General features: G+C 40.3%; 1 protein-coding gene across 3 annotated transcripts in view; it reads right to left on the bottom strand.

Moving 5' to 3' along the window:
• The window catches only part of ptprga (protein tyrosine phosphatase receptor type Ga), a 360,225-nt gene that overhangs the window by 95,046 nt on the left and 243,507 nt on the right, over positions 1-21,672 (bottom strand). For all 3 annotated transcript variants that reach the window (XM_067431991.1, XM_067431989.1, XM_067431990.1), the window contains exons 5-6: positions 9,119-9,214; positions 258-324 (exon numbers count right to left, since the gene is read on the bottom strand). In XM_067431991.1, the coding sequence (XP_067288092.1) occupies positions 258-324; positions 9,119-9,214 (163 nt within the window). The remainder of the gene's footprint in view (positions 1-257; positions 325-9,118; positions 9,215-21,672) is intronic.

Below are 21,672 nucleotides of genomic sequence, written 5' to 3'. Positions count from 1 at the left end.
CCATCCATTCCATCCATCCATCCATCATCTATCTATCTATCTATCTATCTATCTATCTATCTATCTATCTATCTATCTATCTATCTATCTATCTATCTATCTATCTATCTATCTATCTATCTATCTATCAACGGCATTACCAAATCAAGTTGTTGCCAGGACGATTAACGAATGCATGTAACTAGTAAAAAATATACAATACTGTACATTTCAATAATGAATCCTCAACCTAAAATATACATTAAATATCTACTAACCGTGATGCACCACTCCTCTCAGACCATGGATGATCGGATCTACTGCAGGATTGTCCTTCATTCCCACCTAAGAAAGAGAGAATGCAAATAAAATAATGTTTTTAGACAGACAGACAGACAGACAGACAGACAGACAGACAGACAGACAGACAGACAGACAGACAGACAGATAGATAGATAGATAGATAGATAGATAGATAGATAGATAGATAGATAGATAGATAGATAGATAGATAGATAGATAGATAGATAGATAGATAGATAGATAGATAGATAGATAGATAGAGGAGATAGTCTGATTAGAGCACATGATGATAGTGCTTTGAGCTGATGTCATACAAGCAAAATGATTGCAATCACACGCAAACACACTCACATAAGAGAACCCATTACGCCTCATGCCGCGTCAAAAGCTGCCTGTGTTTGAGACGCACCTGAACTGACTGAATTGTTGAACACAGACAAAGGATTCCAGTAGGTAATAAACCCTGAGAGTAGCTATAGTACTGACCTTTAATGTGTTGTGTGTGTGCCTTAGAGAAAGAGACTGATAGCTTGCTCAGTGCTGACAAAATACAAAAATAAAATGGTTTGAAAATAATTGTAACAATCTTGACCCTAAAAAAAGCACAGATCAGGGAAAATCCATAACAGGCAGAGCACACTTCCGTTGCTTCTCTTGGATGGATGTGTATCAAATACAGGTTTGTGCTTTTAAAGAAACCCCTATAGGGTTGAATCAGGAGACAGGTTTTGACAGAGAGGACCCAAGGGGTGAGGTCTATTGTTGAGTTTGTGTGCGTGTCTGTGTGTGTGTGTCAGTTGTGTATCAAGGAGGCCAGTGCTGGTTAGCCGATTTAACCAACATTCCCATGAGGCAGGAGTGAAAAGGATTCACGCACTTCCACTGGCCCTTAGCCACCCTCTCTCTCTCATAAATCTCCCCAGGCTCTATGAACACTCTTGTGCTGTTTCTTGCATGAAAGAGAATTCCAGAAGTTCAACACAGGAAGTGGGCACTGAGAGTTAATGGCACAAGTCTGCACTACAACAACTGTCTTGAATAGTTGTCCTAGACAGATTTCAGTCCCAAAGTAAAGACTGCTGTTCACTGAGGTCACATGACAGACACACAAACACAGACAGACATACCAATAGATGGCAGAAAAGCAGACTTACAAATCTAAACAAAAGATAGAGAACTGACAAAGAAGGACACAAATAGAAAGCAGACAGGCAGATACAGAGGCAGAAAGCAAAAAGGACAACCAGACAAAAACAAAGGATAGTGAGAAAGGTATACAGAAAGGAAAGTGAAAGGATTGACAAAAACAATGAGCAGACAGAACGATACACAGAAAGGAAGGTAGATAGATAGACAAAAAAGGACAGACAACCATTTTTGATCCACACACAAAAAAACTGGTAGATAGCATGAGTGGAACACAGACAGTAAGACAGACAGAGAGACAGAGAGACAGACAGAGAGACAGACAGACAGACAGACAGACAGACAGACAGACAGACAGACATAGATGGATAGATGGATGGATGGATGGATGGATGGATGGATGGATGGATGGATGGATGGATGGAGGGAGGGAGGGACGGACAGATGATAGATAGATAGATAGATAGATAGATAGATAGATAGATAGATAGATAGATAGATAGATAGATAGATAGATAGATAGATAGATAGATAGATAGATAGATAGATAAAAAGACCGACCGACAGATAGACAGATAAAAAGACAGACAGACAGACAGACAGACAGACAGACAGACAGACAGACAGACAGACAGATAAATAGATAGATAGATAGATAGATAGATAGATAGATAGATAGATAGATAGATAGATAGATAGATAGATAGATAGATAGATAGATAGATAGATATATGATGGATGGATGGATGGATGGATGGATGGATGGATGGATGGATGGAGGGAGGGACAGACAGACAGACAGACAGACAGACAGACAGACAGACAGACAGACAGACAGACAGACAGATAGATAGATAGATAGATAGATAGATAGATAGATAGATAGATAGATAGATAGATAGATAGATAGATAGATAGATAGATAGATAGATAGAAAACAATACACTGAATCTACAACCAATATAGCAGGACTGGCGCGGCTCAGGACAGCTACGGCCAGAGTGTGTGAAAAATGACAGAGCCAAAAGTGTCAGGGCCGGAGGAAGAGAGAGAGAGACAGTGTGAGGTCTTTGCTGGTCAACAACATAAGACTGACATTGGGGGGAATTTAAAGGGATAGAAAAAAAAACTTCATATGTATATAATCATTTACAAACATTTTAAAAATATATTTTCTTTTGTGTTCTACAGAACAAAGAGGAAGTTATTCTGGTGAAGATGACTACAGAGAGCAGCCTCCTATGTAGAGAATTTCAATTAGTTACTTAGACAGTGAACGTAGACAGTGAGATAAGGATTTTTTTGGCTTTTAAAAAAAAAAACAAACAGAGCTCATATCGTGTTCTACATTGCATTCACACACTGAAATAGTGAAAGCACTCTACAAATGAGGCTGTGTGCCAGAGGTCACCCACAGCCCACAAAAACCTGGACTTCCATGTAGAACAGACCCTGAGGTAAAATAAATAGCAGGAAACTGCTTTAAACTCAGTTTAAGAGCTCTGTTCCACCTCACAAGTAAAAATAGCACATGCAAATCAATAAAGTTCAAAGCACGTTTTAGCAGATGGAAAATAAAAATGCACATTTATTGTATTAAGCTCAGAGTGAGGTTTTTAATATGGCAGCTATGTGTGTGAGCTGTACCAGTGAGAGAGAGAGAGAGAGAGAGAGAGAGAGAGAGAGAGGAGAGAGAGAGAGAGAGAGAGAGAGAGAGAGAGAGAGAGAGAGGAGAGAGAGAGAGGAGAGAGAGAGAGAGAGAGAGAGAGAGAGAGAGAGAGAGAGAGAGAGAGAGAGAGAGAGAGAGAGAGCGCCCTGCGATTGATTAAAAGTAAATGAGGAACGCAAATAACTGCCAGCTATAAAACAGCACAAGACCATAACTTGAAACAATAACCAACAATGAATTATATACAACCTAAAAACGATTTATAGTGTCCCGGGCCACCAACAAGCCTGTGGTTTCAAGTGTATTAAAGAAAATCTTTGGCTACATGCTAACAGCTAATAGCTCTGCTTTAGTGTGTGGACGTGTGTCTTGTAAATAAGCCTATGAACGTATCATGACAGATGTTACGACTGCTATCTTCCTTAATCAGGGACAGACAGACTAAACGTTTGGGCAATAAAGAAAATGGTGTGTTTCAGATATTGAGCGAGACACATGCGACAATGATTTCCTCAGATAAAGGCATAGGAGAAAGAGAGATGAGAGAGGGTTTGGGGAAAATATATACAACTCGAGTCAGATGAGAATTTAAACTCATCCATGTCAACTAAAATTCTGTATTGTCATTTATTGATTTTGTTGGTGAAGCGTGTATTTTACCAAATGATTTCAATATAGGGACTTTCAGATTTGGTATTCCATTTAATTTCCATTTTATACACTATTGTTTTTGTCCATCCTTGTACACATAATCTGATAAATAATACATACACTTTGATCAATTTAATGCCTCATTGCTGAATAAAATAATTTCTTTTACATACTGGTGAGATGAATCAGCTGTTAAGAGTGCTGATAATGAAATGCTATAGTTTTGCAACAGTTGATCCTTTTAGCTTCATGTAGAACTATTTTTGCAGTAATTAATTTATGAAGCCACTGTAAACGTTACCATTATATATTAGGCTAATTGTCATATTACAACGTTAGCTTACACTGCTAAACACCCATTATATTCAACTACAGACATTGGTGCGTCTATTAATTCCATCATGTTTCTCACTTACGCCCCCAACTCGCACAGATCGGGGCTTAAAGAAAATCCCGAACTTCCCACTGGTATTTACGACTTCGTGGTGGGGTTCATGAGTTTTCAACTTGTAAAATGCGATCTTTACGACATGACTTGAATGTGTAACAGAGGCCAGCTAGTAGTACTTGCTGTGCGAGTAAACCTCACTCCTCTGACCTCAAGAGATGCTCTAGCGACTGGCACTAGAGGTTGCAGCCTTTAGCCTCCTTGTTAGAGCGTCCGACTCTCATGCCGGCGGACCCGGGTTTGAGTCCCGGTCCGAGCAGTAGGGGTTACAAATGCACCAAATGTAAGCCTGATTCTGTAGCCCCGCCCACCATCTCGTGGAGCTAAGCGGGTCGCGCTACCGAGCAATAAACCTAAACATAGCAAGATATTGCGCTGTGGCTGGTTGCGGAAGAACACAGTCAATGCATAAGCTTCCTTTGGATTCTAATATTAGGAATGAGTGGTTGAACTTTATTTTGAATGAAGATCCAGCTCACGTAGGGAAGACATTGCACATTTGTTCCTTCATTTCACCACGGATTCGTTTGTAAACAAGAGACTAGATTTGCAAGATGGATGAGATTACATGAATGAATGACGCAACGAACTAATGTGAGTAAAGTGTTTTTTATATGTGATAGTATTGCATTGTTACAGATCATTTGATATCTATTGATTATGTGTACATGTCTAACTGAACATAACTTCCATGGTGTCACAGGCTGGAGAATCCTTTATTTGTTGTTGGTTCATTGTGTGATCAGACTCAGTCAGGGCTCACAAAGCCCAATGTCCCAGGGCTAACTTATGTGTTTCCAGAAGGGCTACCAAAATGTAAGCCCGTCGGCAGGCTGGTGAATCTTAAATAGTGAAATAGCATTCCTTTCTTGATGTGCATTGTTCACTCTCTTAACTTGATATTTGAAGGACAAATACAGTTGTATAAGTTTTGATCATGCTGATTTGTCTGACTCTGAAGTGAAGCTTGTGTGTGCATGTGTGTTAAGCCCCTTTCACACTGCACGTCAGACCCGCAATATTCCCGGAACATTGCCGGGTCACCTTCTGTGTGAAAGCAACCACGTCCCGGGATTGATTACCGAATTCGACCCGGGTCGGGGACCTAGTAATATTGCGGGATTCGACCCGGGATGAGCGCTCTGTGAACAAAAGCCGAAACTAATGCCGCAACGTGTACGTAGTTATCGTGCGACTCCTAGAGCTTGTTTTTTTCAATAATACAACCCTGCAGTGCCAGAAGAGCTCGTCTGTGTTTTAAACGCAGAGAGTGTTCGTATACAAAAGAAACTAAAATTAAACAAGCATAAATGTGTGCAAACTGGACACAAGTCGAGACCACGGAGCTCCTTACTATCTGCACTGAAAGCTGAGATCGCTTGCCATTATACGTCACATCTGGATGTCACGTGTCAACTCGACCCGGGACCGTTAAGCGTTTTGTGTGAAAGCGCACATATTACGGTATTTCGCTGGCAGTGTGAATGGACCAAATTTCGCGGCCCGGGAACAAATGCCGGGTCGCATTATCCGTGTATTTGCCGGAATCGCAGTGTGAAAGGGGCTTTAGTGATGCACAGTTCGCGGTTATATCCACCGATCGGGCGGGGACAAGTAATAAAAAAATAACATTCCTATTAATTGCGGGTGGATAAGAGATAAATCCTTGTGTTTGTTTGATAAAGACATATTGCGAGCCCTGTGGGCGGATCATCATTCAGGTTGCCGTTTTCCAACATGCTTTCAAAACAATCCCTCATGTGTACTCATGGGGGAGCTGAAGCTCATTAAATATGCAAAGCTTATCCAATCCTAGCCGTGGGTGTTTACTTCTAAGTCTTCAGTGCGGCATGCCCACCAAAACCCAGCGTTTCATGAGAGAGGGTCAAAAACAGGGTAGAACCGGCCGAGTTGCGTTTGCATGCTTCTAGTAAACAGAAACTGGCGAACGGATCAGCTTTGACCGCGACTCTGGAAGACTTGGGGCCCTATTTTAACGATCTGAAATGCAAGTGTCAAAGCGCGAAGCGCAAGTAACTTTGTGGGCGGGTCTCGGCGCTGTTGCAATTTTCCCGGCGGGATAAATGGCTCTTGCGCCCGGCGCAAATCTAAAATGGGTTGGTCTGAAGTAGCTTCATTATTTATACACACAGAAAAATAGGGTGTCAAAATTGTACCTTTAGGGGTACAACAGTCTGTCGCTAGGGCAGTACCCTTAAAAGAACAACGTTGTACCACTTTTACCACAAAAAGGTTCATAGTAGTTCCTTAAGGTACCCATTTGTACTCAAAGATACTAATATGCACCTTTTAGGAGTAAAAAAGGTACAAATATGTCCTTTTTAGGGTACTGCCCCAGCGACAAGCTAAAGGTACAATTTTGACACCCTGTTTTTCTGTGTGTAGGTGTGGTTTGGGCGTAACGTGAATAAACCAATCAGAGCGTCATCCAACATTCCCTTTAAAAGCAGGTGCGCAAGTTCCATTATGGATTGCTATTATTATGGCGTATTTACCAGGCGCACGCCAGGAGCGGTTCACAGCCGAGGAGACTGATGTTCTTGTAAGAGCAGTGAAAGACAGAGAAGTTGTGTTGTATGGGGATGGGAGAAACCCACCCAAAATAGCGTCGTTAAACAGTTTTTTTCAGTCGATTTTTTTTTCCTGGTTCTTGACGGACAAACCAATTTGTCAGATGTCCTTATATAGCTACATATATGTCTTGCCACTATTGGGCAAACAGGTCTGATCCTTAATTACTACAATTAGCCTGAATAATTTGTAAGCTAGATTTATGCCTATTTTTTCACATCTCATCTCATGTGTTAATATAAGTGTAACAATTTATGATTTGCAAAAATAACTGTTGCATCTGTGTAGATTTCATGAGCAAAGTGTATGCGCGTTGTGCACGCTATACATTATGGTCAAGCATGTGCCCTTAAAATAGCATAATGAACAACGCGCAACGTGCCACTGACTTTAGACTAGGTTTTTTCTGGTCAGTGGCGCAATTGTTTAATGGAGCAGCAAAATAGCACCAGGGATTGTTTGCGCCGGAACACGCCTCCTTTTTTTGCGCTGAACCGCCCAGGGAGCGCAAGTTCATTCACTAGTTTAGCGGCGTGCTTCTGTGGAGGGAAAAGCGCGCTTTGCGTGGGTGCAAAATAGGAATGACACATGCGGCGGTGTACAAAGTCAATTGCGCTGGGTGCAAGATAGGGCCGTTGGAGTTAAGCTTTTCTCTGAGAAAAAAAACAAAGAACGGCACTGAAGTCATTCTTAAAAAGGGAAGATGTGTTCGGGGTTTTGCTGACCGGATACGGCGAATGTTTAATCTGTCAACGAGCTCTGTTTCACCTTCGTTGCTCTGGTTGGTTGTAACGCTATCCTATCGCGTGCAGAGGGAGTTTGAAAGACAACCGTTTATCCCGCCCCTCGGATTGAGCTGTCAATGGTGAGTTTCCAGACCAAACATCTTGATGTGGGTCTGGCTTGTCAGGCTAGGGCTGTGCGATATTGAAGAAAAATGTGATATGCGTTATCTTGTTAAATAATGCGATATTCGATATACGACACGATATTGCAATTAGTGTGTAAAATCTATTTAAATTATATTAAAAGAAAAAAATTTAAACTGAGTTTCACATTCTTTCTGGGAAAAGAAAGCATCGCTACAACTTCTGAAAGTGACCAGCAGTGTTATAGAAAGAAATTGTGTCACAAATTGTTCACGTCTCGGTGTGTGTGTGTCAAACAGCGCAAGACTGCAAATTATTGTTTTTCGCAAATTATTGCGTTTAATAACTCTTTTTAACGGCAAGCAAGTCACATAAGTAACAGTAATGTGCCCAGTCTATTCTCTGCCTAATGTGTGACCTAAAACTTACACTTTTCACAATGTTGATGTAGCCTATTAAAATCATTCAGATTTTGCGAGCCATTGCGATATGCATATTGCGATATGTACATTTGCGATATTTCAATAATTTCGATATATTGCACAGCCCTACCTAAAGGCATAGGGATATGTTCACAACCGGCTTTTATTACACATATTTCATGATGGAAATAACCAAAAATTTAAACCAATGCTGTGCGATGGGCTAAGTGTGCTAGTTTTATGTGCATAGCTTGCATATGATGGCTGCATATGATGCATATAAGCCCTGGACCAGCTTAGAACTCGTGAAGAACTTATAAATTGTGTAAAAGAGTCAAAACAGTGGCAGGAATCCCTCCATCACACACAAACGAAGATCTGAAGCGAGGAGATGTGGTTCTGTACCCGTAACATTGCGACTATGACAAGGGGGAAAAAATATGGTTGAGCATTCTGTCCTTTTCAGGGTCCCATCTTGTGACACAATCCCCTTTTTTTGGTTTGTTTACATGTCTCGGTCCGTGTTCGAACTGCACCAGAGTGTGTTTGAGACCCATCTTTTCAGTGGCCTCGGCCCGCTTGTTTGGTGCGACATTGTGTAGGCAAAACCTGACACACTCACTCACGCAATGTTCCCTGCCAATTGTTTTTTGAAGTGTTTGATTGAGTCTTTTGAACTCTGGATTATTACAGCCTCACTTCACTGACAGATGTGTAATTTCTCAGAATGTGAGAGATGAGCATACAAACCCACACACACACATTCTAGTAAAAGACTGTGAGCCTTAAATGACTGTTTTGTGATTACCACAGTAGGGTTGACAAAAGCATAGAATTGGAGTGCGAATATGTGTGCATTTTCCCATATAGAAAATAGAGGCGGTGGGATTTCTGTGAGTGTGAAGCTCCAGTATCACTGAACTTAATGGGACGAGAGAAAACCTTCTTACAAAATCAATGCTTTTTAATGCTAGCACTTAACACTGACAAAGCTTAGCAGCCGAACATGAAGACGCTTTCGTAACGAGCGAGCTCTCACCTGAAAGAAGACAGCCATGGCCGCAATTACTCGCTTCTCCCGTATGGCTGTGTTAAGACTGTCAAAGTCGTCTGAGTTATACATGAAGATCTGCATCTGTGAGAGAGAGAGAGAGAGAGAGAGAGAGAGAGAGAGAGAGAGAGAGAGAGAGAGAGAGAGAGAGAGAGAGAGAGAGAGAGAGAGAGAGAGAGAGAGAGAGAGAGAGAGAGAGAGAGAGAGAGAGAGAGAGAGAGAGAGAGAGAGAGAGAGAGAGAGAGAATCTTGTTAGTCGGAGACCTTTTGCCAATCAGATTGTAATTCTTACATTATCACTGACAAAACACACATAGTCCATTATCAAAGCTAATATCCTATAATCTCATGGCCTCTAATCCGTCTCATCCTGTAATCTCCGGAGGGCGTTCGGCCTCCTCGTCTTTCCAGTCCAAACGTCAGGCCCTGTCCATCCTCTTATCACATTGATGGGATCTTTGGCAGTAGATCAGGCTAATAATTGTGCTCAACTCTCTACGGACCGCAACGCCTGTCTAAATTGGCAGCGGCCTCCTGTTATTCTCTATTGTCAATACCTTTTCCCACAAAAAGGCTCCAAAAAGACAACAAAAACAAGAATATTCTCGCTGGCAGATAGCAATCAGTATCGTGTCAATAGTAGGCGTAGATTTAACAATGGAGAAACAGTCCAGTGGAGTGTTGGAGACACTTCGAAACAAAGGACAGAATAAACATCCGCTAAAAACAAGGATTTAGATGGACTGGAAATTCAAATATTAAAAAAATAAATAAACTTCCCTTCCAAACTGAGTTGCTTCATCATTCTGTTGTCATGGCAATAATTAGGAATGAGCGACTACTGCTGTCAGTGTATAAAAAATGCAATTTATACATAAAATGATATGTAATTATACATAAAATGGCTTGATTACAGCTCTTCTGTGATGAGAATGTTTTTAATTTCTGAATTTGAAATTATTTTGATATTTTGGGACATACAAGTGAAGTCACTGTCCTGATATAACGTTGTGTGTAAAATTAAACAGCTTATTATTCATGAAAATAAAATCGTATTAGTAGTTTTGAATAACCTTTTGCTACTGACAATATTTAAAATTTTTTTTTTTAAAAATGACAGGACCCCTGTAGACCGTCATGACTGTCAACAATAAGTGCCATAACACATCAGATCATTTGGCCTTTTCATGGCAAATAAAGGTTAGTTCAAGTAGTAAAATGTCATATGGAGCTACTTCACAAAAAAATATGATACTTCTGAAATAGCAAGTATTTATAATTTTTTTTTTTTAAAACAACCTTTTTGATGATCTTTTGATTTTTTATGTTCCTGTGGTTAAGTTCCTGTTTACCTTTGTTTAAATAGCTACCATTCTTAGGCCCTGTCCCAGACGGCACTCTAAACACTTCCTACAAATCTGCACTTTCGTGATCTAACACCGCTGGCTGTCGGAAAGAAGTGTGCTGCGGAGCTCGCACCAGTGAAGGCTCGGCAAAAGTGTACATCGAGGACGCATATTGACCTCAAAGATAAAAAATTACTATAATTAGCCTTTTGGAGCCTTTTCGCAAGCACCCTACTCAGACCTAAAATGACAAATAGACATCCACTCCACTTTAAGACATGCACACGCAAGCATATTCCCCTCGGTGGAATTCCTGCCACCATTTTGAAGTGCGTTCCACTTTGTGAAGTGGATGAGGGAAGTTTATATGGACAGACCAAGGGGACCTTGGTCTACTCCGATGTTCACTTCAAGCAGCCCTGTATAAAAAATCCAGAAAATCACATTGTCTGATTTTTAAAGAATTTATTTGCAAATGATGGTGGATAATAAGCATTTGTTCAATACCCTGTGTTGGCAATGACAGGTCAAATGCTTTCTGTAAGTCTCCACAAGGTTTTTACATACTGTTGCTGGTAGTTTGGACCGTTCCTCAATGCAGATCTCCTCTAGAGCAGTGATGTTTTGGGGTTGTCGCTGGGCAACACAGTTTTTCAACTCCCTCCAAAGATTTTCTATGGGGCTGAGATCTGGAGACTGATGAAAGCATGATGTTTCCACCCCCATGCTTCACAGTAGGTATGGTGTTATTTTGATGCAACTCAGAATTCTTTCTCCTCCAAACATGACAAGTTGAGTTTTTACCAAAAAGTTCTATTTTGGTTTCATCTGACATTCTCCCAATCCTCTTCTGGATCATCCAAATGCTCTCTAGCAAACTTCAGACACCCCCGGACATGTACTGGCTTAATCAGGGGGACACGTGTGGCACTGCAGGATTTGAGTCCCTGACTGCATAGCGTGTTACTGACGGTAGCCATTGTTTCTTTGGTCCCAGGTCATTCACTAGGTATGACCTGCAAAATAAAATACTAAATACTTTTTTGCCCTACTGTATTAATGATATTAAGATTTAATGGCACAAACTTGTAGACATTATGTTCACAGTTCATACGATTGATTTTTTTCTTTTCATTTGTGTAATTTTATTTTTCTCCAAAAGTTCATATACCTATAGGATTTTATATATTTTCGACAACTTATATGCATTAAGAATGGTGCATAAAACAAATTCATAAGTCTAAAATGGGTTTAAATAATAATTCAGCTCAAGTGATCAAGGGCATAGTGTGTTTCATTTAAATCTTATGCATGAGTTCCACCATTAGTGGGCACTCGTGCAACTTAAGCAATGACGCACATCCGAGTCCACAAGACGGAGGGAATTAGTGAGTGAAGGACATAAAAATGTGAAGTGGAACACAGCCGAAGTGTGTGATTTGGGACAGGGCTTTAGTCACCACTTAAGTCATTGGGTCAACTAATCACCTGCACCTGTTCCTCATTATTCATGATGAAGGAAAAAATGAGATGGAGGAAAAATTATTGGGCAATGCTTGTGCATTCTGCCAAGAAACTTTGAGTTTGCTCACAAAGAGCTCAAACGATTTTATAGAATAGAGCTGTGTGCTATTTCAAGACGGCAAAATGTTCGAAAGGAAGTATGATAGTGGCGCACAAAAATGGGAAATACAACGGTAAAAAAGAACAATGCAACCAAGATATACAGGAAGAAAAAAAAAGTCCCTAAATTGACTGGATACTTCAAGGCTGCTGAATCTTCATCCAATCGAGGACAATATCCACAGCTGGAAGGCTGCCAGGTGGCATCAGCTTTTTAAGGCTGGTTCTATTTTTTACGTTATTTTGTGTTATGGAGGGCGATCATGTATTTATTTTCATTTCATTACTAATTTGTTTTTACGTTGCTCAAATAGAGTGCTTAGCCGGTGTGAGTGGTGTGAGCCAGAGTGGTCACGTCACTGCACGGTTCTAGCTAACTGTACCGAGAATTCTAGGCCGAGAATGGTTTATAATCGTGCCGTGCCGTACCAGGCTCAAGTGGGAACACAAGTGGAACCGTTCCTTACCATTCTAAGAAACGTTGTGGCCCGACGGTGGAAAAGTGGCTATTGTTCAACTACTGGTGTGTCATCTGTTTATTTTTTATTTTTTATTATGGCTTTGTATTATACACATTTTAGTGTGTTGCAGAGTGCTTTGTGTCTTAGTAATGACATTGTGATTGTCTCAGTAAAACTGATGCTGTAGCCTACCTGTTGCTTTATAAAGCTAAACCAGCTTGCAGTTGAACTGCGAATGGAGGGAATTCTGTTGCTTTGCTGTTTATGGTTACATATTTCCCTTGTAATTGTTTTGTGGGTGTGGTGGCAGAGGGTAATATCTTTTCACCATCTCTGTTAATTAAAGGACTGATTCTAAGCACTGGCCCTTGTGTTTGTGTTTTGTTTGTAATGTTCAATTTCTCATTTTACCTATGTGGTGTGGTGTCATACTGTGGTGGTCCACCACTTGAAGGAATGTGGAGGAAATACTGTAGTATTGGCTGGCTAAATGTGTGTGTGAGTGTGTATATGCTAGTTCACCATATTTGCGAGTGGACATGAATGGCATTAAATACAGTTTTCCAGAAAAGCATAATGATTAAAGCAGGGCTTACACAAAGAGCGGCCTAGGGGCCCCTGACCGCCTGAATCCGTCTCTGACCGTGACAACCGTCGTCTTTCAACCTCCCTCAATGTCGCAGGACCTCGGCCACAAACAAATCGCCACGATTGGTCATCTTTCATCCCAATCGTACAATGTGTTGTCGTACAAGTTATCATTTTGATGAAATATTACAAAGACATTTTTTTTTCCTTTGGAATAAAGTGCACATTAATTATTCACAATAAGACCAGGAATGTGTCTTGACTTACAAATAAATAAAACATTTGCTTTATAATCAAATTCAAAAACGCTGCGGTACAATGCAAAAGCAGATTTTGCTGAAATGAATCAACAGTTAAAAAGAAAACAACAATGAATCTCCACAAAAGATCAGTAGCGTTACATATATAGCCCAAAGTCCAAAGCTCTTAAAATCAAGAAGAAATCCTTGTTGCCTACCACATAGGCCTGTTTCTCCCGCTTCTCCGTTAGAATTGTCAATATTATGCCTGCTGCATTTTTCTCGCCTCTGTAATCCTTACACGAGGCCCACTTTGATCTAATTCAGTCTCAAACACCTCCATGGCTTCAGATCACAGATCGCAATGCGCATGCCGGAGAATCCGCGAGCCTACGGGCCTGAGCTTAACGCCTCCATCCGCAGCGTTGTGTCTTACAGGCAGTGATTAATGACATAAATAAATGGGCAATTTCTGAGAACACTCAAATGAAAGTAAACAGCAGAGGGAGAGGAAGATTAACATAAACAGGGTCGTGAGTATCTTAACCTCTCGCTATTGGAAGCTGTCTGCAGTCTGTTTGTATTCAAGCAGGAGGAGAGGTGACAGACTGTGACGCGTCCTCCATACGAGACAGGGAACGACTAACATTACGCTGCCGATCAAATGAAAGACGTGTCAGTCTTTACGGCGAGATAACCAAGAGTTGAAACCAACGGCGCTGATATTAGATTTTTTTTCAGTCTTTGGAATACTGGCATTGTATAAGGTAAAATGGGTTTTTATGGTTTTAGTTTTACTATAATAACCCTGATTATAGTATAAAAAATAGGATATTGTAAATGTACTGCGGTAGGCCACTCAGGAATTCCATGCATAAAGTGCACAATAACAAAAATAGCATATGGAACAATGGTATTCTGAACATATCCATGGTCTTTGCACTGTACTTAGTGCTCTTTTAAAGTCTACGAAAGCTAATATTCATGAGTCATGAGAATCATGAGTGTTTGCGTATGTGTGTGTGTGTAGGTGGGTGATAGACTATGCTAAACACATAACACCCAGTGGCTTTATTACAGAAATGTCAATAATTTATTCTGATTCATGAAAGAGAGAAAATTAAAGCAGAGAGAGAGGTGAACCTTGTTACAAGTCTCCTTTATAACACTACAGTAAACACACACACACACACACACATGCACGCATGCACGTCGTGTTTCCACGTTTTATGGGGACTTTCCATAGGCGTAATGGATTTCATACTGCATTATACACATTTGTGTCCTCATATGTCACAAAAACATGCCCCCCCCCCCCCACACACACACACACGCGCTCGCACGCAAATACATGCAAACGCACAAAGACACTAAAGGGCATTGTTCAATCAAAATGCAATGGAGCAGAATTTACAATAATGGAGTATCGTGCTTAAGCCTTGTAAAAGATAAATAAATACTATAAAAGCGTAATATGATCTATAACCCACCAGCTGCTTTATGCAGTTAAACAGTTCTATACAATCATTAGTAGTGCTTACTAAGGGTATTGTTCATCATCGTTTATACTTGGGTTCTGGTATTACAAATACAATTCCAAATTCGACTGACAGACAATAAAATAGGGGGAGAGAAAATCCCTTATATTAAATTGAGCTGAGCCATATGTAGTATTGGCCAGTCAGAAACTGAGCACAATAGTGCCTATCTACTTTTTCAGCGGAAGTATAATTTCCGGAAAACTTTCTTTGAAGAGTTATAAGCCATGAATCACTCCAACCTGCTGTGAGGCGACCAGCAACATTTCAATCTTAGCTTTGAAGCAAGAAAGTGTTTGAAAATCTGACAATATGTATGTATAACAGCTTCGATGAGGGAAATGCCCAGGTGTTTTTTGCCAGGTTTAGCCAGACACCGTTATCATTTTCACGTCATGATGTTTAATAGTAAATGCACTCGAGCCCATCGGTTCGCCCATTGGTGTGCTGTCTGAAAACAAGGTCCAGGCGCATTGTTGGCGTGTTGCTATTTTGAAGAACTGAAATTGACACTCAAAAAAAAAAAAAAACCTAAAAGTCAATAGTGGAGTATTTTTTGTGTCATTTAAAGGACGTGTTAGTAATATTCGCTTCTAGACGGGTGCACAATACACATACACTCTGCTTATGACACACACAGCAGCACACAAACATTTTTAAATATTACAAATAAAAGGTTTCCTCTCTGGAGAACTATTCAGTCTTTTCACTTGAAAATGTGAAATATTTACATTTCATATGTAAATATCAAATCTCTAACCTGTGGATTATTGAGTTTCCTCATTTACATCTGTATTTTACTCCTGATTTTCCCTTGTTCATCTGTCTGTTCTACGTTGTTAATCTGGTAGATTTGCTCCTCAGTGTTTCTGCCGTTTTCAGTGCTGTCAAATAAATACTGTACTGCTATACTATACTGTGACACCAGCATTGTCACAGCATTTGGTACATAACACCAACATTCATAATGCTGCAAACAGAGATTTTATTTTTGCTGCTTTTAAGTAGGATAATTGTGTGGCTTTAAAGGTGCACTATGTAGGATTTTTTCAGTAAAATATCCAAAAACCACCAGGCCAGTGTCATACATTTTGTTCAGTTGAGTTCTTACAGTATCCCAAATGTTTCCAACTATTCAAAAATTTTGAGAAAATTGCTATTTTAACTCAGGAGCCGGGCAATCTGAGGGAGTCACCTGTCAATCTGCATTCCCCTCGGTTTCCTCGGTTTTATTCTGTAGAAACGATCTACTCTTAGCAGTGTGAACAAGTGTCACAGCAGCTACTGAGCGAACGCATAGAGTAACGTCAATGAGTAACATCATTTTCAACACACTCGAATGTATCTGATATGATAAACAGAGCTGCGTTACCTTATACTCATGACCGGAAAAGCAGAAATGGCGCCGGCGACTGTATTGCTTCATACTACAGTAACGTTAATAACCGCATCCATGAACATGATTTCTGCCCGAGCCCTATCCCGATTCCTTTCCACCGGCTGTGAGGTGAAGACCACATTTCCCAGATTCTGCACTCAAACTTGCCATCATCAAACTACGCCTTTGTTTTAAATAGGTGCCCTCTAGTGGATGGAAAAGTTACATAGTGTAGCTTTAATCAGTGTCTGTTAGCTTTGAAACCATATATACTGTATGCTCTTCTATTCCTAAACATTGAATAAATTCCCTTTAATCAGATATACAAACTTAAATGTACAGTTTTTTTTTCTTGTGTTAAAACAGACCAAAAATTATTGATGACTCATCTTGTAATACACAGACTTTTATCAAATCAAAGGCTCTAGATTGTGAATGCCCAGGGTATTCTCACAAAAATGCGTATAAATAGTACGAGTGTGCAATGTCGTGGAATGTATACGCCAAAACTCATTTTGGCGTGTCTATGGCACGCTGTTTTTCGTGTGCATATGATACGCATTTTATGGCGTATTATACATACGAACCCCCCACCCCACCACCCTAAACCTACCCAAGCGCGTGTCATATATACGCCCCACTACCCTAAACCTACCCAAGATCGTGTCATATATACGCCATAAAATGCGTATCATATGCACGCGAAAAACAGCGTATCATATGCACGCCAAAATGAGTTTTGGCGTATACATTCCACGACATTGCACACTCGTACTATTTATACGCATTTATGTGTGATCGGGTTGGAATGCCAGTTACGCAAAGGATTTTCTGTCTGTTAGTTGGTTTTATGTAGTTGGCTGTACCAATCAGAAAGTTATGGTTCATAGCTGTACCATTTAAATGTAAGATGAGCCATATATATATATATATATATAATATGGACATTTCTGTGTAAACATAAAAACACACAAGCTTTTAACTCTGACAGCCCAAGTAAGTCAGAGCAAATATATAAAGGGCATAAGCAGCACTTTGGCAGCTGTGTGTGTGTGTGTGTGTGTGTGTGTGTGTGTGTGTGTGTGTGTGTGTGTGTGTGTGTGTGTGTGTGTGTGTGTGTGTGTGTGAGAGAGCGAGAGAGAAGGGGGGGGGGGGTCTACTCTGATTAACATACAGGTCACTCACATGTATCTGTGTCTTGTATGTACTTAGGTAAGTGTGTGTCTGTGTGTGTTAGAGCGGATCTCAGCAGAGTTTCATTAGCACACAGGTCAGACACGGCTTGTCAATTCCTCTGCTCTGGTTACACATATCACTTACATACGCTCTTTGTTTGCCAAATGTGCAAACACACATAAAACAGAGAGAATATGAAAATGCTAATGCACAGCAAATATTTCACATTTTTACAAAACAGCCTGTGTTTTGAAGATCAAGAAAATCAAGCAGCTGAGAGGAATTCAAAGCACATCTCCATTTAAGCAGACACTCCAAGCCTCAGTAGTCTGATAGCACACATACTTCATCAAAATGAACATTTAGTGTTAGATGCCTTATTCATTTCTGCTCTTTTGAACAGTTTGCTTTTATAAACCGGATCAAAAATTCAAAAATCAGTGTTTCTTTACATCACATGATGCTCTTTATGTTTCATGTGAAATAAATGGTATTATTTCATGAACAGTGTACCCTGTTAACTGCAATATTTGTCTAAAATAGATTAAAACATTACATAAACCTCAACATCAAAAACAAAATAAAACTTGACAGAAAATTAATTAGTTGACATTTAAGGGGGGGGGGGGGCACTCAGTTTCAGTCAATACCTATAGAGTAGTATTGCATCCTTCATATCTCCGAATATACATACCGAGTCTTTCCAGAAAAAAAACGAGTGGCTGGAGGCGTATCGTGTGGGCGGAGCTAAAGAATGACGAGCACACACAAAGAGGTGACGTCCTTAAGCATGGAGAAGAAAACGCTACCCTAAATCAGATTCAACTAATACAGATATGATCCAGAATCAGACCCGGAGGCTGAAATAAATTTAACAGGAGAAACAGCAACAGCAGGACGTCCGTCTCTGTGGTATGTACTGTATTTAGTGGCCTGTCAACATTTGTGTGTTTACTCGCAGTTTATGAGGACATGATTCGGTTTATGGACTATTGTATGCGACTTAACCTTAGCAGTAGCAAGCAAAACGGTTTTGCACGTCAGACTAGTGTAACGTTACACAGAACAACAATGGAGTAACCGTTAGCGCATTTGAATGACGAAGCACGCTTTGTGAGAACGCTAGGTTTATGTTTGGGTGATTTTACAATGAACAAATTGACACCTATAGTGGTCAGCTAAACAAATGTATTTAAACACACACCATAGATCGCATGCTCCATTGATAAATTAACTAACGTTATGCGATCGTTTTGTTTACTGATGTTTACTCACGCGACGATAGCCAACAACATAGACAACATGGCGCCGGCGACTGTAGTGCTTCATACTACAGTAACGTTAATAACCGCATCCATGAACATGATTTCTGCCCAAGCCCTATCCCGATTCCTACCCCCCCCCCCCCAAGTAAATAACTGAATTTACTGATAAACTTATATTTATATTAGTTTGATCAGATAACTTGCATAACAGGATTGACTATTTGAGCTTGTGAATACTTGCCAAACAAATAGAAACATATTACAACAACACTTAACATTTGGGAAAATTGAATGTAATTTTTATTTGTCTTTGTTTTCTATGTTGTTATCTATGTTTTAGAAACCATACAAATGGTTTCTAAGGAATGTAAAAAAATATATATAATAGAGGAAAGTCATGCAGTAACAGGGTTGCATGCAAAATGTGCGAGACAGATAATTATTATGTTCGAGTTAATTAACTGAATAACAATTCAACCGATTAAGTCAAAATGATTGTAATTTTTGGATACAGTTGAAAAGGTCAAGACCTCTAATGTTTGCAAATTGGTGGGTTAGCTGTCTGAACCATTTAAACCGATTCAACCAATTAATGTGTTTTAATGAGTTGACTAATGTGTCACAATTTAAGAGTGTTTAATTATCTGCAACAATCTAAAAAACATTTCCTGTCAAATATTAGAATGACATTAAGCAAATGTTTTCTCTCTAGGTGTATGATTTTGAACATATGTGAATAGCGACGCTTTGCTGATTGAGCACTCTATAACAGATGTTCCAGATACTCATTCTGTGTGGTAAAATGTCTCTAACATGGAAGAATCTTTAAAAGCTACCACTAAAAATAGCTACAACTGGAAAAAATGAGGTCTGTGAGGCATAATTTTATGTGCACGGGTGGATGTAGCCTAGTCGCTTAGGCCTTGGGCTGCTAATACAAAGGTTACAGGTTCAATCCAAGGTAAGAGGTGGAATTGGACAGTTACTGTAATCACAATCCAGCTTTATAATGATTGTGCCCTTTAGCAAGACACTTAACCACAGGCTGCTCCAGTGGGACATCCCTGAAATTAGTTACTGTAAGTCACTTTGAATGATCTGCAGCCGCTAATGGCGACTTTCACAGAATTCTCACAGAGATGCCGTTACTGAGGCGGCTTTGAAGAACGATATGATTGGGAATTCACTGACTAAGATCCAAATTAGTTCCCCTGCTCTACAGAGACACGGGCCTTGATCTACAATCATCTTTCTTCCTCTACCTTGTCATCCAGTTGGCTTTGTTCTACAGAGCAGACCTGCCCATAGATCAGTGCTTCAATTCTGAGACATAACAGGTCCTGAAGTCATGGGTAGGGAAACTTACAAAACCTTCCGGAGAGATTGCCCAGCCATTATTTGAATGTTTTTTTTGTGCCCTAAAACAATAACAACAAAGCGAACTGTGGTTGGTCACATTTATTGTTGGTCAAATGGCATTTTCTCGACGGAGTGGACAGGTCTTGGACAGAACAAGGTCAAATAAATCAAATCATCGATTGTTAAATGTATAGCTACATGACAATATGACTTTATAAACAAGGAAATATGGCTCATACGTATCAACCTCTGAGAAGTCCTTGTAACTACTCTGGGAGGGTTTCCACAGCATCAACATTCACAAAGCCAAAAGAGCCTGTGGTAAACAAATGGATTCATCTAGGATCTTCTCCTGAGGAGAGACTGTAATTCTCCTCACACCAAATGAAGGACGAACGGGAAAAAACAGGCATCAGCGCCTTGGGGGAGGCCCAACTTGGCTTTTCATGTTCCTTTGTTTCTGAAAAAGATGCAAGGTAACCCTGCTGAGAACCGAGCCGGCAATGGACAACACCTAAACATGCCTATCTACCATTGGAGGGGCTTTGAATGCGGAAGCCCTGCTGTTCTTCAATGCGGGATTTTCTTCAAATCGCCCAAAATGACTACAACTACCCCTTTCTCCGAACCACATGAAGTCTTTACGTCCTTTCTCCTCAGATTCCTGTAAGGGTCAAGGTCAGTATCTAGGACTACGCTTCCTTTCGGTTGATGGCTTCTCAAAGGGCTCCCTGTTGCTACAAGTCCTGCAGAAAAAACATCAGCGGCTCTTCAGAACTTCAAAGCGCGAGAAGGAAATGTCCTTTGACCCGCTAATTATAAACTAACCAGGAGCGTCTCGTTTTGGCTTACAGAGAGGCGGACGTCGGAGATTGGCAGGGTTTCTCTCTCTTTGTCTTCCTGGGCAAACATATTGACCTGCCTCTCAATTCAAACAGGAGCCAATTAGCCATGGCCACTGAATTAATTTAGCTTTTGTTTTTATAAAAGACTCAATCTGTGTCCCCGGTGTTTGTTTGCAGCTCAGTCATCCATCAAGGTCAATAAGGGGTTTGAATTAGAAATAATAAATTAATTCCAGAAATAATAAATAAGCTAGAGAATTACCTGTCATTAGGAGCTTCCCTGAATTGGACATTGTGTTTGCACAAAGGCGACTGGCTCAAGTTTTCAAAATCAAGGAGCAAATGAAGTATTGACAAACTGGCACTTCCTCTTTGGGACTGGGCCACATTACAATGCAGGTGGCGGAGCTCGTCTTCCTGAACACATTCTGGATGAGTGTACAACTCTAGTCTATTTGTCTCATGAACCCTCGCACTATCAACTCCCGCACTGTCTCAGATGTGAATTATGTCAAGATCGGGATAGTTTGTTAAAGGGGTCATTTAATGGTACATGCACTTTTACAAGCTGATTGTATGGAAGTGTGTGTTGGCAGTACCTGTACACAACCATCCTATGATGATAAAAATCCATCAAGTGTTTTTTTTTTTCTTTTTTTTTCTGTTTTCTCCTGTCTCACATTAAGCTGTTCGACTGTGTGACGCCACATGGTCGGACGCCCCT

This window comes from Pseudorasbora parva, chromosome 22 (assembly GCF_024679245.1).
Source record: "Pseudorasbora parva isolate DD20220531a chromosome 22, ASM2467924v1, whole genome shotgun sequence".
Lineage (NCBI taxonomy): Eukaryota > Metazoa > Chordata > Actinopteri > Cypriniformes > Gobionidae > Pseudorasbora > Pseudorasbora parva.
Note: the sequence above shows the minus strand (reverse complement) of the source record. Positions and strands in the feature narration are given on the sequence as shown.